The following is a 20,664-nucleotide window of genomic DNA, read 5'->3' on the forward strand; positions in this document are numbered from 1 at the left end:
AACTTTGTTTCTACGATGCTTCGTTCTTAAGTTATGATTTTTTAAAGTAAGTAGTATCAGAGAAAAACAAAAATTTCCATGTCAGTTTTCCGGAAAAATAGGCGACACTGAATTTTTCTCATTTTTTTTGTTCATATTTCTATGAGCCCTGCCTGTGGAAAAAGTTTCATGAAAATCTGAGACCCTTCGGCCCTAACCCGTACGGTAATAAAAAAATCCCCAGATGGCACTTTTTTGTGTGATAGTAAAATCGAATTTTCTCGGTGAAGAATTTGTTCCGGAACATGAAGTAAACATAAAAAGTTGCTGTTTTCAAACCATTCTTGATTTCTATTCACTAACTTTTCACAAAACTATTCCGTTAATGTTTAACATTTTTCGTGATTTTTACATACGATTTGACAGTTCTTCACTACCTTGCTTCCATGAGTTTGGGGTGAGAATTTAAAAAAGTTGACAACCGAGATTAGCACATACGATGCATTGAATACAAGCGATGGTGTCATCGCAGGGCTGTCAGCGCTGGAAACTAGATGCTATAAAGGTTTTTATCTGCACTTTTCGTAGCTGGCGCCCACTGAGAGCAATCAATGAAAATGCATACAGCAATCATTCTATTGAAGGAAAACTAGAAGGAACTCCCCTAGGCATTCCGTGAAAACAAAAACGTTGAAAGAAGCTAACTCACAAAAGAATTCCATACGAAATGCCTGGAATAATTCTATAAAGAATATCATGAAGAATTGAAGAGATTTCATGATAAACACCTTCCGAATTTCCATTAGGAACACCTGCGAATATTCCGAAACGAATTTCCGAAGGATTTCTAGAAGAATCTGCAGAGACCTGAAGACCACCCGAGAGGGGTTCCTAGAGAAATCACGGAAGTAGTTCCCGGAGGAAATCGATCACGGCCATAGTTCCTGGTGGAACCCGGAAGGAGCTCGTGAAGGATTTGCTACCAGGTATGCTACCAGAAATGATACATATGTTTTCATCTCTTGACAAGTGATAGTCGTGTTATTCAGATCCATTTTGTGCGCAATATTTGTGTCGATGTTCCTTCCAATAAAGTTCAAGACAAAATGTTTTCTAACGTAGTTCGAATGCGAATCAGCTATTTAGAGTACAATAACCCAACCTACGCAGCGTTGAATTTCCACAAATGGATGTGACTAACCATTGAATCACCCACCATCGCATCGTATCTGAAGGGTTGACTCAGACTATATTAGTAATATTGCCTGGAAACACCCAAATTTATGATCTAACCAGTTTGTTTCGATAATACATTCATCTGTTTACGATCTTTTTTTTGCCATACTTAACCCATTCTTTCTCATGACTTCGTTCGATTGATTTAAAAGCAGTGTACCATTTTCCTGAAGAGTCTTTGAAAAATATTGTAACTAATTCAATTTTTCCATATAAATTTGAATAAAATGTTCGAAAACCAAAAATTAAACACCGAGCAAGTTGAAATTCAATTGAATTCAGGACTTATACCACATGGCATAACAAGGGACTAATCCAAACTCTACGATCAGTCACCAGAACCGCCGCCATCAGCGACGACAGCCAGATCACAACTGACTGGGGAAGACGCAACAACCCGCTCTCTTATTAACTTTCCGACGAGGCCTGATTACGGATTGGCCGCCTGGCGCTGGATGTTCTGTGCACTGTGCAGTGCGTTATCAGTGACAACTCTGGACGGATGAAAAATAGATTTATTGTGCCGTGCTGGTGATGATGATGATGAGTAGGTACTTACACGTTGTCGGCGTCTCGTTTTACACACCCTCCGTGTCTACGGCCACGGCGACCGTTGATTCAACAGCGCCAGCGTGGTGTGGAAGATAGATGATGGAAGAAACGCGTTCGTTCGAACAGAGAGCAAAGTTTTGTCGCAAGTAGGTAAATGCGACCGAAACTGCGCGCGGGTTATCAGCCTCCGATGTGAAGAATGCGCGGAAACTGTGTTCTAAACAACGCTGATTTGTGCTGTGAATTTGCGTGCTTCAGTTTTGTTTTATTGCGGAGATTCCACCTGTTTAGACTCCTGCGCGAAAATAAGTTGCGTGAATTTTTCTTGCGTGGGCCCACAGATATAAAAACAGACCTTATGCAGGGGAATATTTTACGCTGCGTTGTTGAGGACACCTTTGGCAATAGTGTTACATTATGAACAAACATTTATAATACACCTACGCTGAAAATAAGCTTGATAATTTTTTTGCGTCGGAATCTATAAATCTCTGCAACGGGCAATACAATCAGAGAGATATGTTACTATACAGACAATCTGTGTCAAACGTTCCCCCCATCAGATCGAACGTGGTTTGATAGACACGAAGACGAAGTTGAACAGAGTTCCGCGTGTTGAGTAATTTGTGAGTGAGTGAAACCTGAAGGAACCTTATCACGCTTCAAGGGTTGAACGTGAAGTACGAGTTTTAGAATCAATATTTGCTTTGCATTATCAGTGGAGAAACGGAACACGTTAATGGAAAAAGGTACAGTAGCGGTCAAATGTATTTTAACACTTTTTTCAATATTTGGAACAATAAACACGAATGTGAATATAACTATAGCGCCATTCCTATGCATGCCTGACCTTCTAATTAGTCCATCGAGAGTAGTGATGAAAAGTAAATTTGAAAAAAAGTATCTCCCGTTTAAATCCATCCAAGGCACCCATTTCGTGACCATAATCGATCTGAAAACTTGATTTTGGAGATTTAGTGTCGTTGAGGAAGTGATTTGGTATATCAGAGCCCTTTTTTCGGAAATATCACTAATGTAGATACCTAGAAGTAAGATTGAAATTTGTTTTTTTTATGAGTGAATTGTCTTTAGCAAAATTGGAGAAAATGTCATTATGAGAAAACTTGCCCAACAAACTTTTGTTTTATCCCCTCAGTTTCTAGGGATATGGACCACTAATAGTGAAAAAATCCTTAAAATCAGTTTTTTTTGCTGTAACTTTTTCTAGATTTTTTTTTTGGGAATTCAAATGTTCTACAAAGTTGTTCTGCATGATAAAATACACTTTGACATGTTAAAATGCAGTGGCATACGTGGGACCGCGCATTACTTGCGAACGCATGGTCTTTCGGCGGGACACACGGATCCGATTCCGGAACACTACCAGTAGTTTTAACCCTCTGATACCCAAATTTTTTATTTTGATCTAAATATCATTTTTCGTCATCTAAAATCGATTTAAACATGTTTTGGAAGATAATTCTTTTTAATTCTCGATTTCGTGAATTTCAGTTTTTGATTTTTCTAATTTTTATTTTTGAACATTCCCACACTTTTATATTTTTCCTGGAAGCCAATTTGGGGAACGGATTTTTTGAGATGAAAACATTTTGAGATTTTACGATTATTGTTGAAATATTATTATTTTAATTTTTTTTCGCGGAAAATTTTATTTTCCGTGTAATTTTAAGGAAAATATTTTTTCAGTGTATTCGATCCCCTTAAACTATTAAACAAGGATAGAATGATTTGGGAAAAATTTAAAATATGTTAATTGTAGCGATTCAATACAAAATAAACAATGACTTCTAAAAGATGACTAAAACATCAATTTTTCAATGATTTAAAAAAAATGTAAATACGCTTTAAAATACACCAAAAACTATTTTGAGATATACAGAACAGTTCTAAATATCAGCCAAAAATATAAAAAAATTGACTTTCCACGAAACAAAAATTACAAAAATGCTCAAACTATACCCCGTCTAAAGGCGGGATTGGGTATTAGAGGGTTAAATGTGGTCTGGGCCTGTTTTCATGCTAACCGTTCATTAGGTTATCGAAAAAGCCGCTATTTATGTGCCGTATGCATAGATTTGATACACTGTGTCACAATTAGTCACTTCCAGCGGAACACCCGGAACTAGTAACACCACCGGTAGTAACTTATGTGGACTGTGCCTATTTTCTTATTATGCGTTCATGACTGAAAAAGCGATTTGATGTACCGGGTACACTACCGATAGTCTCTAATGTGATCTGAGGCTATTTTTTCTGAAAACTGTTCACCAGATTATCTGAAAATCCGAGATTTGATGTGTCGCATGTAAAACTTTGGTTCCCTTCTACATTTAACCTTTTTCCAAATATGTTCTGAGATTTTTAACCGTTAATCGTTCAAAAAGTTATCGAAAAAGCCGTTCGATGTCCGTGAATATTGGTTTGGTTCTCCTTTATATACGATTACTTTCGACGAGATCCCCAGAACCGGTTTCGAACACTAACAGTTGTTCCAAATATGATTTGAACTATTTATTGCTAGCCGTTATCCGTTTACCTATCTAAAGTGCCACGATTGGATGTGTTGAATGCAAGTTGGTTCACTTTTATATTTGAGCACTGTCAGCGGAACACCCGAAACAGATTGCGGAACACTACCGGTAGCTTTTAGTGTGGTCTGAGCCTATTTTCTTGCTAACCATTCATAAGGTTATCGAAAAGGCCACTATTTGATGTGTCGCATGCATGAGTTTGATTCACTTTTACATTTGGCCTCTTCTGGCGGGACACCCGGAACCGGTTCCGAAACATTACTGGTTCAAATATGGTCTTAGACTATTTTCCTACTTTCCGTTTATCAGGCTTTGGAAAAAGCTGTGATTTGATGTGTTGCATACATGGGTTTGTTTAACTTTATATTTTGTCACTTCTGGCGGGACACCCGCAACCGGTTCCGGAACACTACCGGTTCAAATAGAGTATAAGACTATTCCTGCTTACTTTTCATCAGGTTATCGAAAAAACGGCAATTTGTTGTATCGCATGCATGTATTCGGCTCATTAGTATTTTTGGCAACTTCCGGCGGAACACCCGGATCCGGTTTCGGAACACTACCGGTGCAGATATGGTCTGAGACTATTTTCCTGCTTACCTTTCATCAGGTTGCGGCGATTTGATGTGTCGCATGCATGTGTTTGGTTCACTTTTATATTTGGCCACTTCCGGCGGAACACCCGGAACCGGTTCCGGTACAGTACCGGCAGTCTCTGCTGGATCTAAGGCTATTTTCCTGCTCACTGCTCATCAGGTTATCGAAAAAGCCGCCATTTGATGTGTTGCATGCATGGGTTTGACTCACTTTTATATTTTGTCATATTTTTTTTTCCGGCGGGACATCCGGAACTGATTCCGGAACACTACCGGTTCAGGTATGGCCTGTGACTATTTGACTGCTTATCGTTCATCACGTTATCAAAAAAGCCGCGGTCCGATGTGTCGCATGCACGGTTAAGAATGCGAACCGATACCAATGGCGTCAACCACAGCGACGAAAAGGGGCTTGCGATTGGAAGCTTGGTACGTGGACCTGCAGATCTCTCAACTTCATTGGGAGCACCCGCATACTCGCCGATATACTGAAGGAACGCGGATTCGGAATCGTAGTGCTGCAGGTGATGTGTTGGACAGAATCTATTGCGCGAACGTTTAGAGCTAATCATACCATCTATCAGAGTTGCGGCAACACACGTGAGCTGGGAACAGCTTTTATAGTGATGGGCGATATGCAGAAGCGCGTGATCGGTTGGTGGCCGATCGACGAAAGAATGTGCAGGTTGAGGATCAAGGGCCGATTCTCCAACATCAGCATAATAAACGTGCACAGCTCTCACTCCGGAAGCACTAATGATGACAAAGACGCATTTTACGCGCAGCTCGAACGCGAGTACGACCGCTGCCCAAACCACGACGTCAAGATTATCATAGGGGGCCTATACGCTCAGGTAGGCCAGGAGGAGGAATTCAGACCGACGATTGGAAAGTTCAGCGCCCACCAGCTGACGAACGAAAATGGCCTACGCCTGATCGACTTCGCCGCCTCCAAGAACATGGCCATTCGTAGCACCTTCTTCCAGTACAGCCTCCCGTATCGTTACATCTGGAGATCACCACAACAAACGGAATCGCAAATCGACCACGTTCTAATTGATGGACGGCACTTCTCCGACATTAATGACATCAGTACATATCGACCTAATATCGACTCTGATCACTACCTGGTGATGGTTAAACTGTGGTCAAAACTCTCCGTTATTAACAATGTACAGTACCGGCGGCCGCCCCGGTACGATCTAGAGCGACTGAAGCAACCCGGATGTCGCCACTGCATACGCGCAGAATCTCGAGGCAGCGTTGCCGGACGAGGGTGTGCTCGATGTGGCCCCTCTAGAGGACTGCTGGAGTACAGTCAAAACAGCCATCAACAACGCAACCGAGAGCACTATCGGGTACGTAGAACGGAGTCGACGAAACGAATGGTTCGACGAGGAGTGCAGAGCGGTTCTGGAGGAGAAGGATGCAGCGCGGGCGGTAATGCTGCAGCATGGAACCCGACAAAATGTGTAGCGATACAGACAGAAGCGGAAGCAGCAGAGCCGTCTCTTCCGGGAGAAAAAGCGCCGCCTGGAAGAAGCTGAGTGCGAGAAAATGGAACTGCTGTGCCGTTCACAAGAAACACGTAAGTTCTACCAGAAGCTCAACTCATCCCGCAAAGGCTTCGTGCCGCAAGTCGAATTATGCAGGGATAAGGATGGGAGCTCCCTGACGGACAAACGTGAGGTGATCGTAAGGTGGAAGCAGCACTTCGACGAGCACCTGAATGGCGAAGAAAATGTAGGCGCGGGGGATCAAGACAGCGGAAGAAATGACTATGTTGGCGCAGCAGAGGACGGGGACGAACCAACTCCCACGCTGAGGGAAGTTAAGGATGCCATCCACCAGCTCAAAAACAACAAAGCGGCTGGTAAAGACGGTATCGCAGCAGAACTCATCAAGATGGGCCCGGAAAAGTTGGCCACCTGTCTGCACCAGTTAGTAGTCAAGATTTGGGAAACCGAACAGCTACTGGAGGAGTGGAAGGAAGGGATAATCTGTCCCATCCACAAGAAAGGCGACAAGTTAATGTGTGAGAACTTTCGAGCGATCACCATTTTGAATGCCGCCTTCAAGGTGCTATCCCAGATCATCTTTCGTCGTCTTTCACCTAAAGTAAATGAGCTCGTGGGAAGTTACCAAGCCGGTTTCATCGACGGCCTGTCGACAACGGACCAGATCTTCGCCGTACGGCAAATCCTCCAGAAATGCCGTGAATACCAGCCCCCAACGCACCACCTGTTCATCGACTTCAGGGCGGCATACGATAGTGTCGACCGCACAGAGCTATGGAAAATCATGGACGAGAACAGCTTTCCCGGGAAGCTTACCAGACTGATAAGAGCAACGATGGAAGGTGTGCAGAACAGCGTAAGGATTTCGGGTGAACTATCCAGTTCATTCGAATCTCGACGGGGACTACGACAGAGTGATGGACTTTCCTGCATACTATTCAACATTACCCTGGAAGGTGTTATGCGACAACCGGGCTCAACAGCCGGGCACAATCTTTACGAAATCCGGCCAATTTGTCTGTTTTGCGGATGACATGGATATTATTGCTAGAACATTTGGAACGGTGGCAGAACTGTACACCCGAAACTGTACGCCTGAAACGTGAAGCAGCAAAGGTGAATGCGGCTAAGACAAAGTACATGCTGGTAGGTGGGACTGAGCAAGACAGGACAAACCTTGGCAGCGATGTTACGATAGACGGGGATATTTTCGAGGTGGTAGAAGAGTACGTTTACCTCGGTTCCTTGCTAACAGCTGACAATAACGTGAGCCGAGAAAACGAAGGCACATCATCAGTGGAAGACGTGCCTACTACAGGCTCCAGAAGAAACTGCGGTCAAAAAAGATTCACCCCCGCACCAAATGTACCATGTACAAGACGCTAATAAGACTGGTGGTTCTCTACGGACAAGAGACATGGACGTAGCTCGAGGAGGACCTGCAAGAACTCGGAGTTTTCGAGCGACGGTTCGAGGACGATCTTCGGTGGAGTGCAGGAGAACGGAGTGTGGCGGAGAAGGATGAATCACGAGCTCGCTGCACTCTACGGTGAACCCAACATCCTGAAAGTGGCTATAGCTGGACGGAGTGGCTAAAGCCCACCGTATGGCAGGGCATGTTGCAAGAATGCTGGACAACAACCCTGCAAAGTTGGTGTTTGCTAACCATCCGATTGGTACAAGAAGACATGAGGCGCAGAGAGCACCATGGGCGGACCAGGTGGAGCGTGATCTGGCGAGCGTTGGGCGTGATTGACGTTGGAGAGCTGCAGCTGCAAATCGAGTATTATGGCGGCAAACTGTTGATTCAGTGTTATCATGAATTTGATGTTGAACTAAATAAATGAAATGAACTTATTAACTTTTTTTAGAACGTTACTGTACCCAATAAAATGTTGCATCTACTATTCCGCATTGGAACAAGAATAAGACATTCGAAAAGAAAAAATATGTGTCAAACAAAAAAGTCTTACTAGCTAGTTGCCGTCCGATCCAGGAATACACCTTGGTGGGAAGCACGTGTTGTGGATAAATCGATCCCATTGCTGCGCTGGGAGCGTGCACAGTTCAAACATTGCATCACCGCGAAATATGGTTGCGTCGTGCCGCGCTTAGGAGAGCGATAAGCGTTGCGACGAGCAGTTTTGAGTCGTTTCGTTCAAGGAGCAAACCAAACCCATTGGTGGAGAAAGTAAACATTGGCTTGCAGACAAGTCGCGCAGCGGTAAGTCGCATGTTTTATAGCGGTGCTCTATCCGTAATCGCACTTTGAATTGTATCACTTTGAGTCACACTCTTTATCGTTTAGTTGGGGTAAAGGATGGATAGAGGCTATGCCGTCATTGTATGATGAACCGGAATACGTTTCTGTTTTGTGTTTTGTTGTACTGTATGTATTGCACAGCACATGTTGAATGCGTCAGAAAGAGTTATCGGAACTAGAATTCTTTAGCAATAAAATCCTACAATTTTCATTCAATTTTGGTTGTGATATGATCGAATCTCTCCAGTTTAAGCAAATTTTTTACTTCAACGTTATCGGTGTCGTAGTCGAACATCAAGCTCAGTTTCAAAATTCAACAAGGAAATCCGGTAGACAATCGTTCCAGGCATATCGCACATTTTTCAAGATCGGCAAACGCAGACTCCCCGATCGTTGCAGTATCCTCCACGGTAGCGCCAGCTTATGGCAAGACAGTGCCCAGCACAGATGCTGTGATTCCAGCCAAGTCCGCTCAGCAAGTCACAGGAGATGCGCTTTCGGCGTAGCAATTCCACTGGAATGCGTCTCTCGGGTTGATCAGGTTGCTCCTGCTCGTAAACTTCGGCGGTGTCCAATTCCGAAGGATCCACCATATCTTGAGTGAATACACTGGCCTGCGGGGCCGCGGTTCCAACGGATAGAACCGCGTAAAGGCAAACCAAAGTGATGCACAGCGTGGTGATGGACTTCATTTTGTTTTGTAAAATGATCAGAAACTTTTGATATAACTGAATGATGAGATTGAAAATACGCTTTTTATACTACTTACAGCGTACTTGAAATCAATAGTTTCCGTTTTCCTTTGTCATTGAATGTTGACTTGGTACTTGGAAATAACATGAACATCTGGAAAAGCTTTCAAGCAATTCAGCAATGTTAATGAGTCTAATTAGGGTGACGTGTAAACCATGCAATACAGTACCTACCTTGATAATTTGTTGACTACAATGTAACTTTATTCCAGCGCCGAGCGTTTAGTAGAGCACCATCTTCGTCGGTCTTGGGTGATGTTCCTTCAGTTTCTCCGAACGCATAGGGATCTCAGGTGTGTTTCATCTGCTTTCAGCCAGTTCGCCAGTCAATGAGAGATCCTTAAAGTATATTCTTGATTATAGTCCTAAACGAATCCTTGAAGGAACAGCTGCGGGAATTCCTGAAGAAGCTTCTGGAGGCATCCCTAAGTCCTCCTTGAAAAATTTCCGAAAAACTATTGGAGGAATCCTTAAAGGTACTTCTGGAGGAAACCCTGAAGAAATTTCAAGTGGAATCTCTAAAGAAACATCTGCACCAATTCCTGGAAGAATCTCTGAAGAAACTCCTGGACTAATCTCTGAAGAAACTTCAGAAGGAATCCCTGGATGAACTCGCAGACTAATCTCTAAGGAACCTTTTGTAGGAATTCCTGCCTTCTAGATCCATCTCTGATGAAATTTCTGGAGGCATCCCTGAATCCTCCAGGAACTACTGGGAAGATTCCTAAAGAGGAACTTCTGAAGCAATTCCTTGTAAGAACTACTACACTGCAAGAATCCCCATAAGAGATTCTGGATTAATCCCTGGTGGAACATCTGCATGAGTTCCTGAAGGAATTTCTAGAGAAATACCTACAAGAACTTTTAGACAAATCAATGACAAATCTTTATGAGCCATTTCGATGCAATTCCAAGAGGAATCCCCGAAGGGATTTCAGGAGGAATCCAAGAAGGGATTCCAGGAGAAATTTCCGAAAGAACTCTTGGAAGAATGCTTGAGAAAGCTCCAGAAGAAATTACAGAAGGAACTCCGTCTCAAAAGGAACTCCTGGAGAGTTTCCCGAAAGAACTGCTGGGGTGATACCTAAAGGAACTTCTAGAGAGATCCCTGAAGGAACGCCACGAGAAATGCCTGATTGGAATTCTAGAGGAATTCTTGACGAAAATCCTGGAAATCTCTGACGAAATCTCTGAAAGAACTCCTGGACAAATCCCTGAAAGAACTCCTGCATGAATTCCAGAAGGAGCATCAAAAAGAATTTCATACTATTCTCTGAAGCCCCTCGTATAGGAACCCCTGAAGGAACTTCAGCATAAATCTCTTTTGGCTCTCCTGTAGGCATCCTTGAATCCTCCTGAAAGAATCCTGAAGAAACTCTTTTCGGAATATCGGAGGGATCGTCTGAAGGAATCCCTGATGTAATTCATTGAGGCATCTCTGAATCAACCTGGTTAAATCTCAGAAGGAATTATTGGAGTTATATTACACGGACACGTTCAATGCTTCCAGTGAGCTTTTTCGTTCTTTGAAGGAAGCACGACACTAGACAACGAACTAGCATGCACCGCCCAGCGGCACAGCTGAAAACTTCTCCTGACAGGGAATCGAACCCACGCTCCTCAGCACGATCCGGCTAAGAGCTTGGTGACACTAGCCACACGACCACGGAGCAGCCTGCAGAAACTCCAGAAGAGATCTCCAACAAAATTTCTGAAGAAATCCCTGATTGGAATTTTAGAAGAATCTTTGCAGTAACGTTAGGAGAAATCTTTGAGGGAACTCCTGTAGGAAACTCCAAAGAAATTCCTGTAGGAATCCCAGAAGAATTTGCTGGAGGAATTCCTAATGGATCTGCTGAAGGCATTACTGAATCCTTGTGGTATAATCTCTGATGGAAAGAAAAAATATGGAAAGAAAATGGAGACTTTTAGTGCTTACGCAGTCTTTATTCTTAAAACGGGTTTATTGTTTACAGCCGCACAGGTTTTGTTGTCACATGTCACAAATATTATTATTTGGTTTGATTGACTTATCATCAACACCCGGGTAGAGCGAAAAGGCAAATGAAAAGTAAATTTTACCATTAAAATATAAAGTTTGAATAGCAAAATTTGTTATTATGTAGTTTGTTTGAAATAAGAGTTATCATAACAAAAATAATAAATAAATTTCTATGGCATAACAACTAAAGAATAACTGGTTTTGTCATTGTAATAACAAAATAAAAGCAAAAAGAATATCAAAATAATAACATATATCAATGTGATGGTAAATTATATTATTGTTTTGATATTATAGCTGATAGTATGATAGTAATATTTGTTATTATTATGTTATTATACAATTCAATAATAACTCGCCAATTACAAAATTGACAATGATAACATGTCTTGTTATTTCGGTGTCATCCTAAGCTATTAATAAAATAACTGAAGAATTGCAAATTTAGATATGATGACAAAATATGTTATTCTTTAGTTATTGGTTTGATATTCGCCTCTACCCGGGCAACTATGCAGGGGATAGACAAATTGATCGGGACAGAAAAAATTTTCACTGACTGTCACTAACAAAATGGTCAACTAACTGTAACTTTTCGAAAAGTGCATAAAAAATTTTCGAAAATTTTACTGTAAGCATGTCAGCTAATTGTCTATCAATGGCCCAAGTTTCTGAAAGATCGAGCTATTCTACATAAACAAGGTTGTTAATCGATAAATTATCGTTATCGGCGATAACGATAATCAAATTCAACGTTATCGCCCACTGCGATGATGATAAATTATCGCAGGATTCATCGGCGTTCGATAATTCAACGTTAGTTAACTGAAGTTTGATGGAAACCCAGGCACAGTGGATACGGTTACACTACCGTTCGACCGAACAATACCCGTCCCGGGGTTCGCGTGATACGAAGAAAGATTAAGTACGCGGAATACGTTTGTCAACAAACAACTTTACTTCGCAACGGACTAGTACGGACTAAATCATAACAAACAATATAGTGCACAATACATCAGCAATTATGCTTCGTTCGGTTTTCCTTACACAATACACACAAACTCAACACAAGTCGTCGTCATTACTGTCATCATCGACCGGGGACCTGTCACACATCCACGATCGTCGTCGTTAGCAGGGGGCTGTCACTATTTTTCTCCAATACTCCTCCTTAGTGCAGCCCACTGATCCTTCTCGAACTCCTCCTGGATCAATACCGAGACCAACAAAGTTACATTTTCTACACAAGATAGCACAGGCCTTCCTTTTTAACACCAACAGCAATCACAGTTTCAGCATTCATAATGCGACAATCCTTAGGTCCAAACTGCACATAGTAGCCCGCATCAGTCATTCGGCTCACCGATAGCACATTAACAGACAACCCAGGAACAAACAGCAACTCCTTCAGTTTGATTTCAACGGATTCTGCTTCTAGTCCGCGTCCGACGATTCTTCCCTGTCCGCTTCGTCTGGCCGTTAATGTTCTTCCGTCTGCAAACGCTATATTTTCCACACAGGGATTCCACCAACTCAAGCACGCTGTTGTATTCGTCATGTGCCTTGAACTACCAGAGTCAATAATCCATTTTTGATTCACAGGCACATCACTTGCTGTCTTCACCGTGAAACACGCTCCCCGACTGCTACTTCCTGCTTCTGGATGCTGTACCGCCAATGATTTCGCCTCATCTTCTTTCTTTTTCACTTCTGCTATTTTTCTCAGTAAATTCGGGCAATAACACTGGATATGGCCGTCTTTTCCACAATAGTAGCACTTCCGAATATTTCGTTTTTCTGGCAGTACTGAGCACTTCTTCACTTCCTCTTGAGCATTCTCCTGTTTCCGCTTCTCAGATCTTCTCCGCCATTCATCCAAAAGCTTTCCCTTCACGTACTCTAGTTTAACGTCCTCTTCCGGGCGGCCTTCAAGAGCGGTGACAAGTGGATTGTAGGATTCTGGCAAGCTTGACAGAAGAATCGCCACAACCAAATGTTCTTTTAACGACTCCCCCATTCTTGCCAAACGGTGAACCAATTCTGCAGCTTCAACAAGGTGCTTTGACATATTCTCTCCTTCACCTAAACGCATCGAACAAAGTCTCCGTAGGGCATGGACCTTGTTCGACAACGAACCTCGCTCATGATAGCCTTTGAGCATCTCCCACATTTCGTTGGCACTTACAGCATCAAGAATATGGGTCAACTGACTATCTTCCAAAGGCAATCCGATCATTGCTCGCGCTTTCTCATCCTTCCTCGTCCATACTGATGTAACATTTGCTGACTCAGGCTTGGGATCTTTAACTGTGGACCATAGGTCCTCTCTCATAAGCATTAGCTCCATCCGGAATCTCCAGGTTCCCCAGTTGGACTCGTTAAGTCGATCAAAAACAATGTTTGTGTCCGTCATTTTCTTAATATTTTCAACTATTGCCTTTTTATTTTCGTCTCACAAAATCTTCTTTCTGGACCACTGTGAACCGTTTTATTTTCCAACTCAACCACTACAGACTCAACACTATTTCATTCACTCGTTTCAACGACACACTGAGCTACGTCTCCTTAACGTCCATAACAAAACGAATCGCACAACAAAATGGGTCCGTTGCAGAATGATTCCGAACAACTTTCGGCGCATTAGCCAATTCTGCTCCTCCTCAAACAAAACTCACAACAATTGTCCGTAGCTAGTTCTTCTCGCGATCAGCTCTATTATCTCGCCGACGACACTTCCCACACTTTCTTCGTCGGCAAACAAACCGTTGCAGCCTCCGGGGTATAACAACAATTACACAGATCGTTCATATAGAACGCACTACAAAGTGTCTCTCAATCCACACACTTTTTCATTCTACTTTCTTCGCGCAATCTGAGCCCATTACCTGATGGAAACCCAGGCACAGTGGATACGGTTACACTACCGTTCGACCGGACAATACCCGTCCCGGGGTTCGCGTGATACGAAGAAAGATTAAGTACGCGGAATACGTTTGTCAACAAACAACTTTACTTCGCAACGGACTAGTACGGACTAAATCATAACAAACAATATAGTGCACAATACATCAGCAATTATGCTTCGTTCGGTTTTCCTTACATAATACACACAAACTCAACACAAGTCGTCGTCATTACTGTCATCATCGACCGGGGACCTGTCACACATCCACGATCGTCGTCGTTAGCAGGGGGCTGTTACTATTTTTCTCCAACAAAGTTAACTTTGGAAGTTTCGATCATAGCAATCTTGGTCGAAAACGCTTGACATCTACATAGCTGTTTGGACGGTTCGGGGATTCGAACAATAATTCTGGGTCTGTGTCAATTGGCGAATTAAAATTAATTTTCACTTAAACTTGGCAGTTCGATAATTATTTCCTTAGGAGAACTGTCAAGTTTAAGTGTTGAACTGTCAAATTTAAGTAAAAATTAATTTTAATTCACCAATTGACACAGACCCTAAAAGGGATTCCATTGGACATTTCGCATCAATCCACCAGGAGTTCTACCAGGGATTCCTCGCTAGTCTTACGGGGATCCTGCCAGGAGTTCCATCGATAAATTCCACAGAGAATGCATCGGAAATTCCTTCGAAAATCTCACAGAGATTCCAAGTATTTCGCTAGGAATTCCATCGCGAAAGTCTGGAATTCCGCGCTATTCCTACGGGAACCATGCCTGGGGTTCCATTCACAATTTGCGTCATTTAAAAATAAATTCTACAGGGATTGCTTCGAGAATTCCTCTGAAGATTCCTTCGAAAATCACACCAGAGATTCCGAGTTTTTTGCAACGCGAAAGATGTAACGTATTTTTTCAGTTATTTTTCGCATTTATCGGAAGTTCCAGGACCCCAACGATTCCTCTAACCACGGTTTCATTGGACATTTTGAAATTCCACCAAGCATTTTTGTGAAAATTCCTACCGGTTCCTGTTCATCACAGTGTTAGGCAAGAGATTTTTTTCCCTGGTGCTTACCTTTTTTACTCGTAGTAGATTGCGATGCATATAATTTAGCTTAAGTTAACCTTTAAAAAATACCCAACATGTTCATACTTTAATCATACACACGAACGGGAAGAGTACAAAATCTCCACCCAAATGATTTTTTTTTTCTCTTGGCATTCAACAGTTAACTCGATAATTTTCGATAAATTATCGAAGGCGCGATAACGATAACGTTAATGTAACGCACTATTTATCGTTAACGTCGAATTATCGAAAAACTGTCAACGAGGTCATAGTTGGCGTTAAATTATCGGCGATAATTTATCGATTAACAACCTTGTACATAAAGTTAGAAATATTCTAGAAAAAGACATAACTATCCGATAGCCAACTTTTGACTGTTTCTTTTAATTCTTCAGTCACTTAACCTAATTTACAGCTCTTTTGTCCACTAGGGCACTGCGTGAGCGAATCCAGTTGGAAGCTGTACTTACACTTTGTACAACGCCTAAATGTATTCTATTATAATTCTACTATATCGAACTAAGGCATTGTCCACTTAGAATCCGGACGCATGGCATATTTTCTAGGGACGCTCTCAATGATCACAATCTTCATTCTTTTACAGCAGTCTTATTCTACACTAGTCCTCTTTTAACGGTGAAAATTTCATCGATTTTCTTGCAACGAGTGAAAAGTTATTTCAGGTTGAAGACAAGAGAAGGAAAAAAATCTTGCACAAACACGTTGAAAATTTAGCGTGGTCAGGTACGGCAGTCGCAAAAAATGTTAATATCTTCAAAACCATTATGTGTTTTGTGCATAGATGTTGTTAATCATGGCATAAATAAGTGTCTCCAGAAGATTAAAGCTTGGGTTCATTGATTAATCTGCTTGGAATTCGAAGATTTGGCAAGAAGTACGAACTCTGGGCATCTTTGCTTAAAAACAAGATAATGAGAACAAATTTATACAAGGATGACAGCCTCAATAACCGCGTGCTGCTTTTCAAAAACGCACACAAGGGATCTATAGAGGTTTTATCTAATTTGATGATCTGTTACGGCAGCCGGAGCCGTTCAGTGGTTTCGTCATGGATGGGTAGTATTTATCAACGAAAAAACACTCAAATTTCGCATTCACTCTTTTAACCAAATTGCCTCTCATTTCGCAATAAGAAAAACTTTTTGATTTTTTTCTTCGGAATCTTAATCAGACTAATCAAGGCACTTAGGAAATTGCATAGACGACCTGATTGTTGGACTAACATGCCGAAGGGGTTGATTCTAAAATTTACCACCGTTGTGCAGATTTTTAAGGAAGTTAACACGGATAAAGTGAAAAAATGTATTTGAAATAAAAATAAATAATTTCAATGTAATTTTTCCATGAAACTACAATAAATAATCTTTGTTTTGAGGGCTTCACCTTTTATGTTTGTTATTCCATTCCTGAGATATACGTGATTTTGTCCGTCCGGATTCTAAGTGGACAATGCCTTAGTTGCCGTTGCGCTGCTTTCACTTACTTCCCCATCATGGTAGAATGATGAGCACGAGGATGTTGATGTGTGGCAGTTGGTTGTTCTTTTTTCCAGTTCGATTAGGGGTCCATTATGAGTTACCGCTTCGCCGATGTCCAAATATCCGGGTTCGTTTGAGCCATGGGCTCAGAAGAGCTGCTCTCGGAGGGAAAGAGCAACTGACGAAAGTGCCGGGGCTGGAATCGAACCCATGACCATCTGCTTATGAAGCAAACGTGTAAAACTTTTGACTGTTATATCTCCTAATTCAATGAACCGAATGCAATGAAATATTGAGCGTTTATGACTTATGTAATGAACTTCCAAAAACTCCCAGGTAATCAACAAGCAGTTAAAATTGTATTTATTCAGAACTATATGCGCCTTTACTGCCGGTCATTAAATGCTAATCTAACATATATGTTATATGTTGAATCAGTATTTTTTTGTTTGATAGTATAAGATCTATTGTTATAATACCCACAAAATCCTATATGATGTTGAATAGGATGCTAACGTGGAGGCCATATGCGTACCTGCTTCCATTTAACCGCGTGTAAAGTGTGCGTATATCGCCTCCACTTTTGCATCGTATCCAACATCATATACGATCGTGTGTTGACTGGGTATGATTGTAGTAACGGCAATCGTAAAGTTTGGTCTATTGGTCAATGGCTAAACAGTCTTAGGCTATTAACACGATTTTTTTCATTAGCCCTTGAACTTTAAGAAAGCTTGGAAACGCTTTAGAACAATTGTAAACTTTTCCAGACCGAGCTTAAAAAAGTTTCCACCAGAAACTTGGAAACGCTTTCAGCTGATTGGAAACGCTCACAGGAGCAGTTTCTATTTAATAGCTTTCTGAAGAGGTTGTAAAAGTTTTCAAGAGAAGCTTGAAAAAGCTTTCAGGAGAAGCTTGGGAAATCTACCAGAAAAACTTCCATAGGATGCTTATAAAAGTTTCCAGAACAAGCTTGGTCAGAAAAAGATTGAAGAGTCGTCCAGAAGAATCTTCAAAAAACTTCCACAAAAATCTTGGGAAAGCTTTTAGAAGAAGCGTCGGTGAACTTCCAGGAGTAGTTTGTAAGAACTCCCAGGAGAAGCGCGAAATTCCAGCAGAAGTTAGACAATGCTTCCAGCAGAAACTTGAAAGAGCTTTGAAAAGCTCCAATAAGAGGCTTCGCGTTCAAAAAAGGCTTGGAAAATGATCCAGGAATGGCTTCCAAAAGCATCCGAAAGATACTTAGGAATGGCTGAAAGTATCAAAAAGATACTTAGCAAATCCTTCAAAAAGAAGCTTGTAAAAGTTTCAAGAGAAACTGAAACAGCTTCTATTTTAAAAAGCTTTCTGCGTATGCTTGAAAAAGCTTCCAGCAAGAGCTTACAAAAGCTTCAAGAAAAGTATTGAAAACTGTATTACAAGCGCATACAAAGATACTTTTATTTTTTTCGAGATAAGCTTGGGTCAGAAGAAGCTTGGGAAAGAAACCAGAAGATTCTTGGAAATGCCACCGGTAAAAAAAATCAAAAACTTTTGGTGGAAGCTTAGTAAAGCATCCAGGAGAAGCTCGAAAGAACTGTGTGAACCTCCAAGAGGAAGCTTGAAAACGCTTGAAAACGCTTGAAACGCTTGGAGGAAGCTTGGATACTTAGCCCATCTTTGAAAAAGAAGCTTATAGAAGGAGGAGCTTGGAAATGATTTCAAGAGAAGCTGTAAGAGATTCCACTTCGAAACCCTTCCAGCATATGCTTGAAAAGGCTTCAAGAATACCCCAACTAACAATTGCAAGTCACGAACAAGCAAGCTTGCTAAATTGTTGGTTGATAATGGTAATGATAGCTGAACTAAAATCATACTCTACACATTACTGTTTAAATTAATTTTCAATTGAAAAAGTAGTCAATGTTCGACTTTCCTCATCAGTATTGACAATGATATATTAAAACACTTTTCAAAAGTATAACAAGAAATTTATTCGATAAGCATTGATTCAAATATTATAGAGTACAATATAATCAACTCTAGCGATAAGCAGGCGAACACTTTTTACCGATTGGTGCGCCACACTACGACTCGCGGTCGAACTGATTTGCCCAGGCAGAACCAGGGGCGACTTTGATATCAAATTCTGGGGTAAACATAAAACAGCGTAAAACGTCACTTTCGGCAGTTTTCCTGGCGTTGCAGAAAATCATTCGGCTATCCAGTCTAAGTTTTTAGTCGAAAACCAGCTTTATTTCGTTACTGTTAGGCAACTTCAGAGCAGTGGAACCCACATACATATATGATCTCAAAAACTTGAACATTTTTGAGAAGGTTACTAGCTACACCATCTGAGGAAAGGTTTGGAGGACTCATCAGTGCATCAGATCGAACCACGACCAAGACTGGTCCTAAACATCAACCCAGTTCAACGATTAGCCAATGAAATGGGATTTTTACTCCGTCCCCGTAGTTGCTTTAGGTCCAGCTGTAGAAGCCATCCATAGCGGAGAATCTCCGCTATGACTGGCTTCTACAGCGTGATCGATAGATGGTCGGCTTTCAGTCAGAGTGGACTACGCGATTTTTCGCGCAGGTAAAGATAAGCTGAGGAATTCGTTAAACCTGAACTTTTCGACATTATTTTGATGCAGTTGTGTCATTACATAAAAGAATAATAGTATTTCTGGAAATAATGCCAGAGATTTGAAATTTCAAGTGCTTGTAGGACTTTTCTCGAAATCATTGAAAAACAGATGGTCCGATCTGACTTAACGCCGACCAGATAATAATGAAATCTTTAGAAAATAATACATTTATTATTGTGTTGGTATAAATTCTTCTACATATATATTGCACACTTTTCTGAGAGGTTTGGACTAAGCATCAGGATGTCCAGTCTTCTCTAACAATCCACCGGGAAAATACTATCGGATCCGGATCAGAAATTACTTCTTCTCCAGGAGTTCTGATGATAGCTCCCGGATTGGCTCACAATCACACGCGATGGAATCGTTTTCTGTATTAACGGTGCCTTGCATCACATAAGTAGTTCCGTATACGGACACTACTATGTTTCATTAGGAAGCGAAAGTAATCTGGAATCTAAATATTCATAAATGTAAAAAACTAACTGGTAAAAGATATAGTTTATTGCTTACTTACATAGAATATTTCGATATTTGGATCTCGTCGATATCTCGCTTTTTAACTCAATCAAATCAGTCATAACAATTTTCACCCATAAACTTTTACGCAGATGTGACATTTGTGCGGCAGAACAAAACCAGAGCTACTGCGATTATTTTCAATAAAAAGTTGCGATTTCTCACCACCGTTGGCGTTCCAGTCAAATAATTCCGTTCGCCAGATGCTTATATGGGATTCCGAGAAGTGGGGCATCTTGTTCTTTAAAATCTTTGATTGATTCCTTTACAAAAGAGTTTAACAAAACATTTGTCTGCATGTTATTAAGCTGATATATCGATAAGCATATGTTACTGTACGATGTGCTTTTCACTTGTCGAATAAACACCTTCAACTATGACGGGTTTGACTCTGAACTTTGTTCGGATTATGGGATAAATCATGGCTAAAACTGTTTAGACAACCAAGTTATTAAAGAAACAATATTTTAAACTAATCACATAACATAAAATAGAATAGAATTATGTAGCGCAAAATTGAGTGCCAAAAAACGTAATCAACGTGAAAATGAGGCATTTATTTATTATTATTAGTCTGATATCTTGTACATT

At 41.2% G+C, this 20,664-nt stretch overlaps 2 protein-coding genes across 3 annotated transcripts in view; one reads left to right on the top strand and one right to left on the bottom strand.

Moving 5' to 3' along the window:
• LOC109399110 (uncharacterized) overlaps nt 1-20,664 on the top strand; it is a 141,039-nt gene that overhangs the window by 9,124 nt on the left and 111,251 nt on the right. Inside the window, exon 1 of one of the 2 annotated variants that reach the window (XM_062855767.1) lies at nt 2,266-2,516. The exons of the other annotated variant lie outside the window; for it this stretch is intronic. Coding sequence (XP_062711751.1) covers nt 2,507-2,516 — 10 coding nt within the window. The 5' untranslated portion in view covers nt 2,266-2,506. Of the gene's footprint in view, nt 1-2,265; nt 2,517-20,664 lie in introns of those variants that run through there. 2 annotated transcript variants of the gene reach the window in all.
• On the bottom strand, nt 8,941-9,432 carry LOC109399127 (defensin-C-like). Its single transcript, XM_019671568.3, has one exon. It carries the CDS (start codon nt 9,385-9,387, stop codon nt 9,058-9,060), a length of 330 nt encoding a protein of 109 aa, XP_019527113.3. The 5' UTR covers nt 9,388-9,432; the 3' UTR covers nt 8,941-9,057.

This window comes from Aedes albopictus, chromosome 3 (assembly GCF_035046485.1).
Source record: "Aedes albopictus strain Foshan chromosome 3, AalbF5, whole genome shotgun sequence".
Lineage (NCBI taxonomy): Eukaryota > Metazoa > Arthropoda > Insecta > Diptera > Culicidae > Aedes > Aedes albopictus.

Excerpts from the sequence above, each read along its gene's own strand:
- LOC109399127 (XM_019671568.3), bottom strand. The coding sequence starts at position 9,387 with ATGAAGTCCATCACCACGCTGTGCATCACTTTGGTTTGCCTTTACGCG.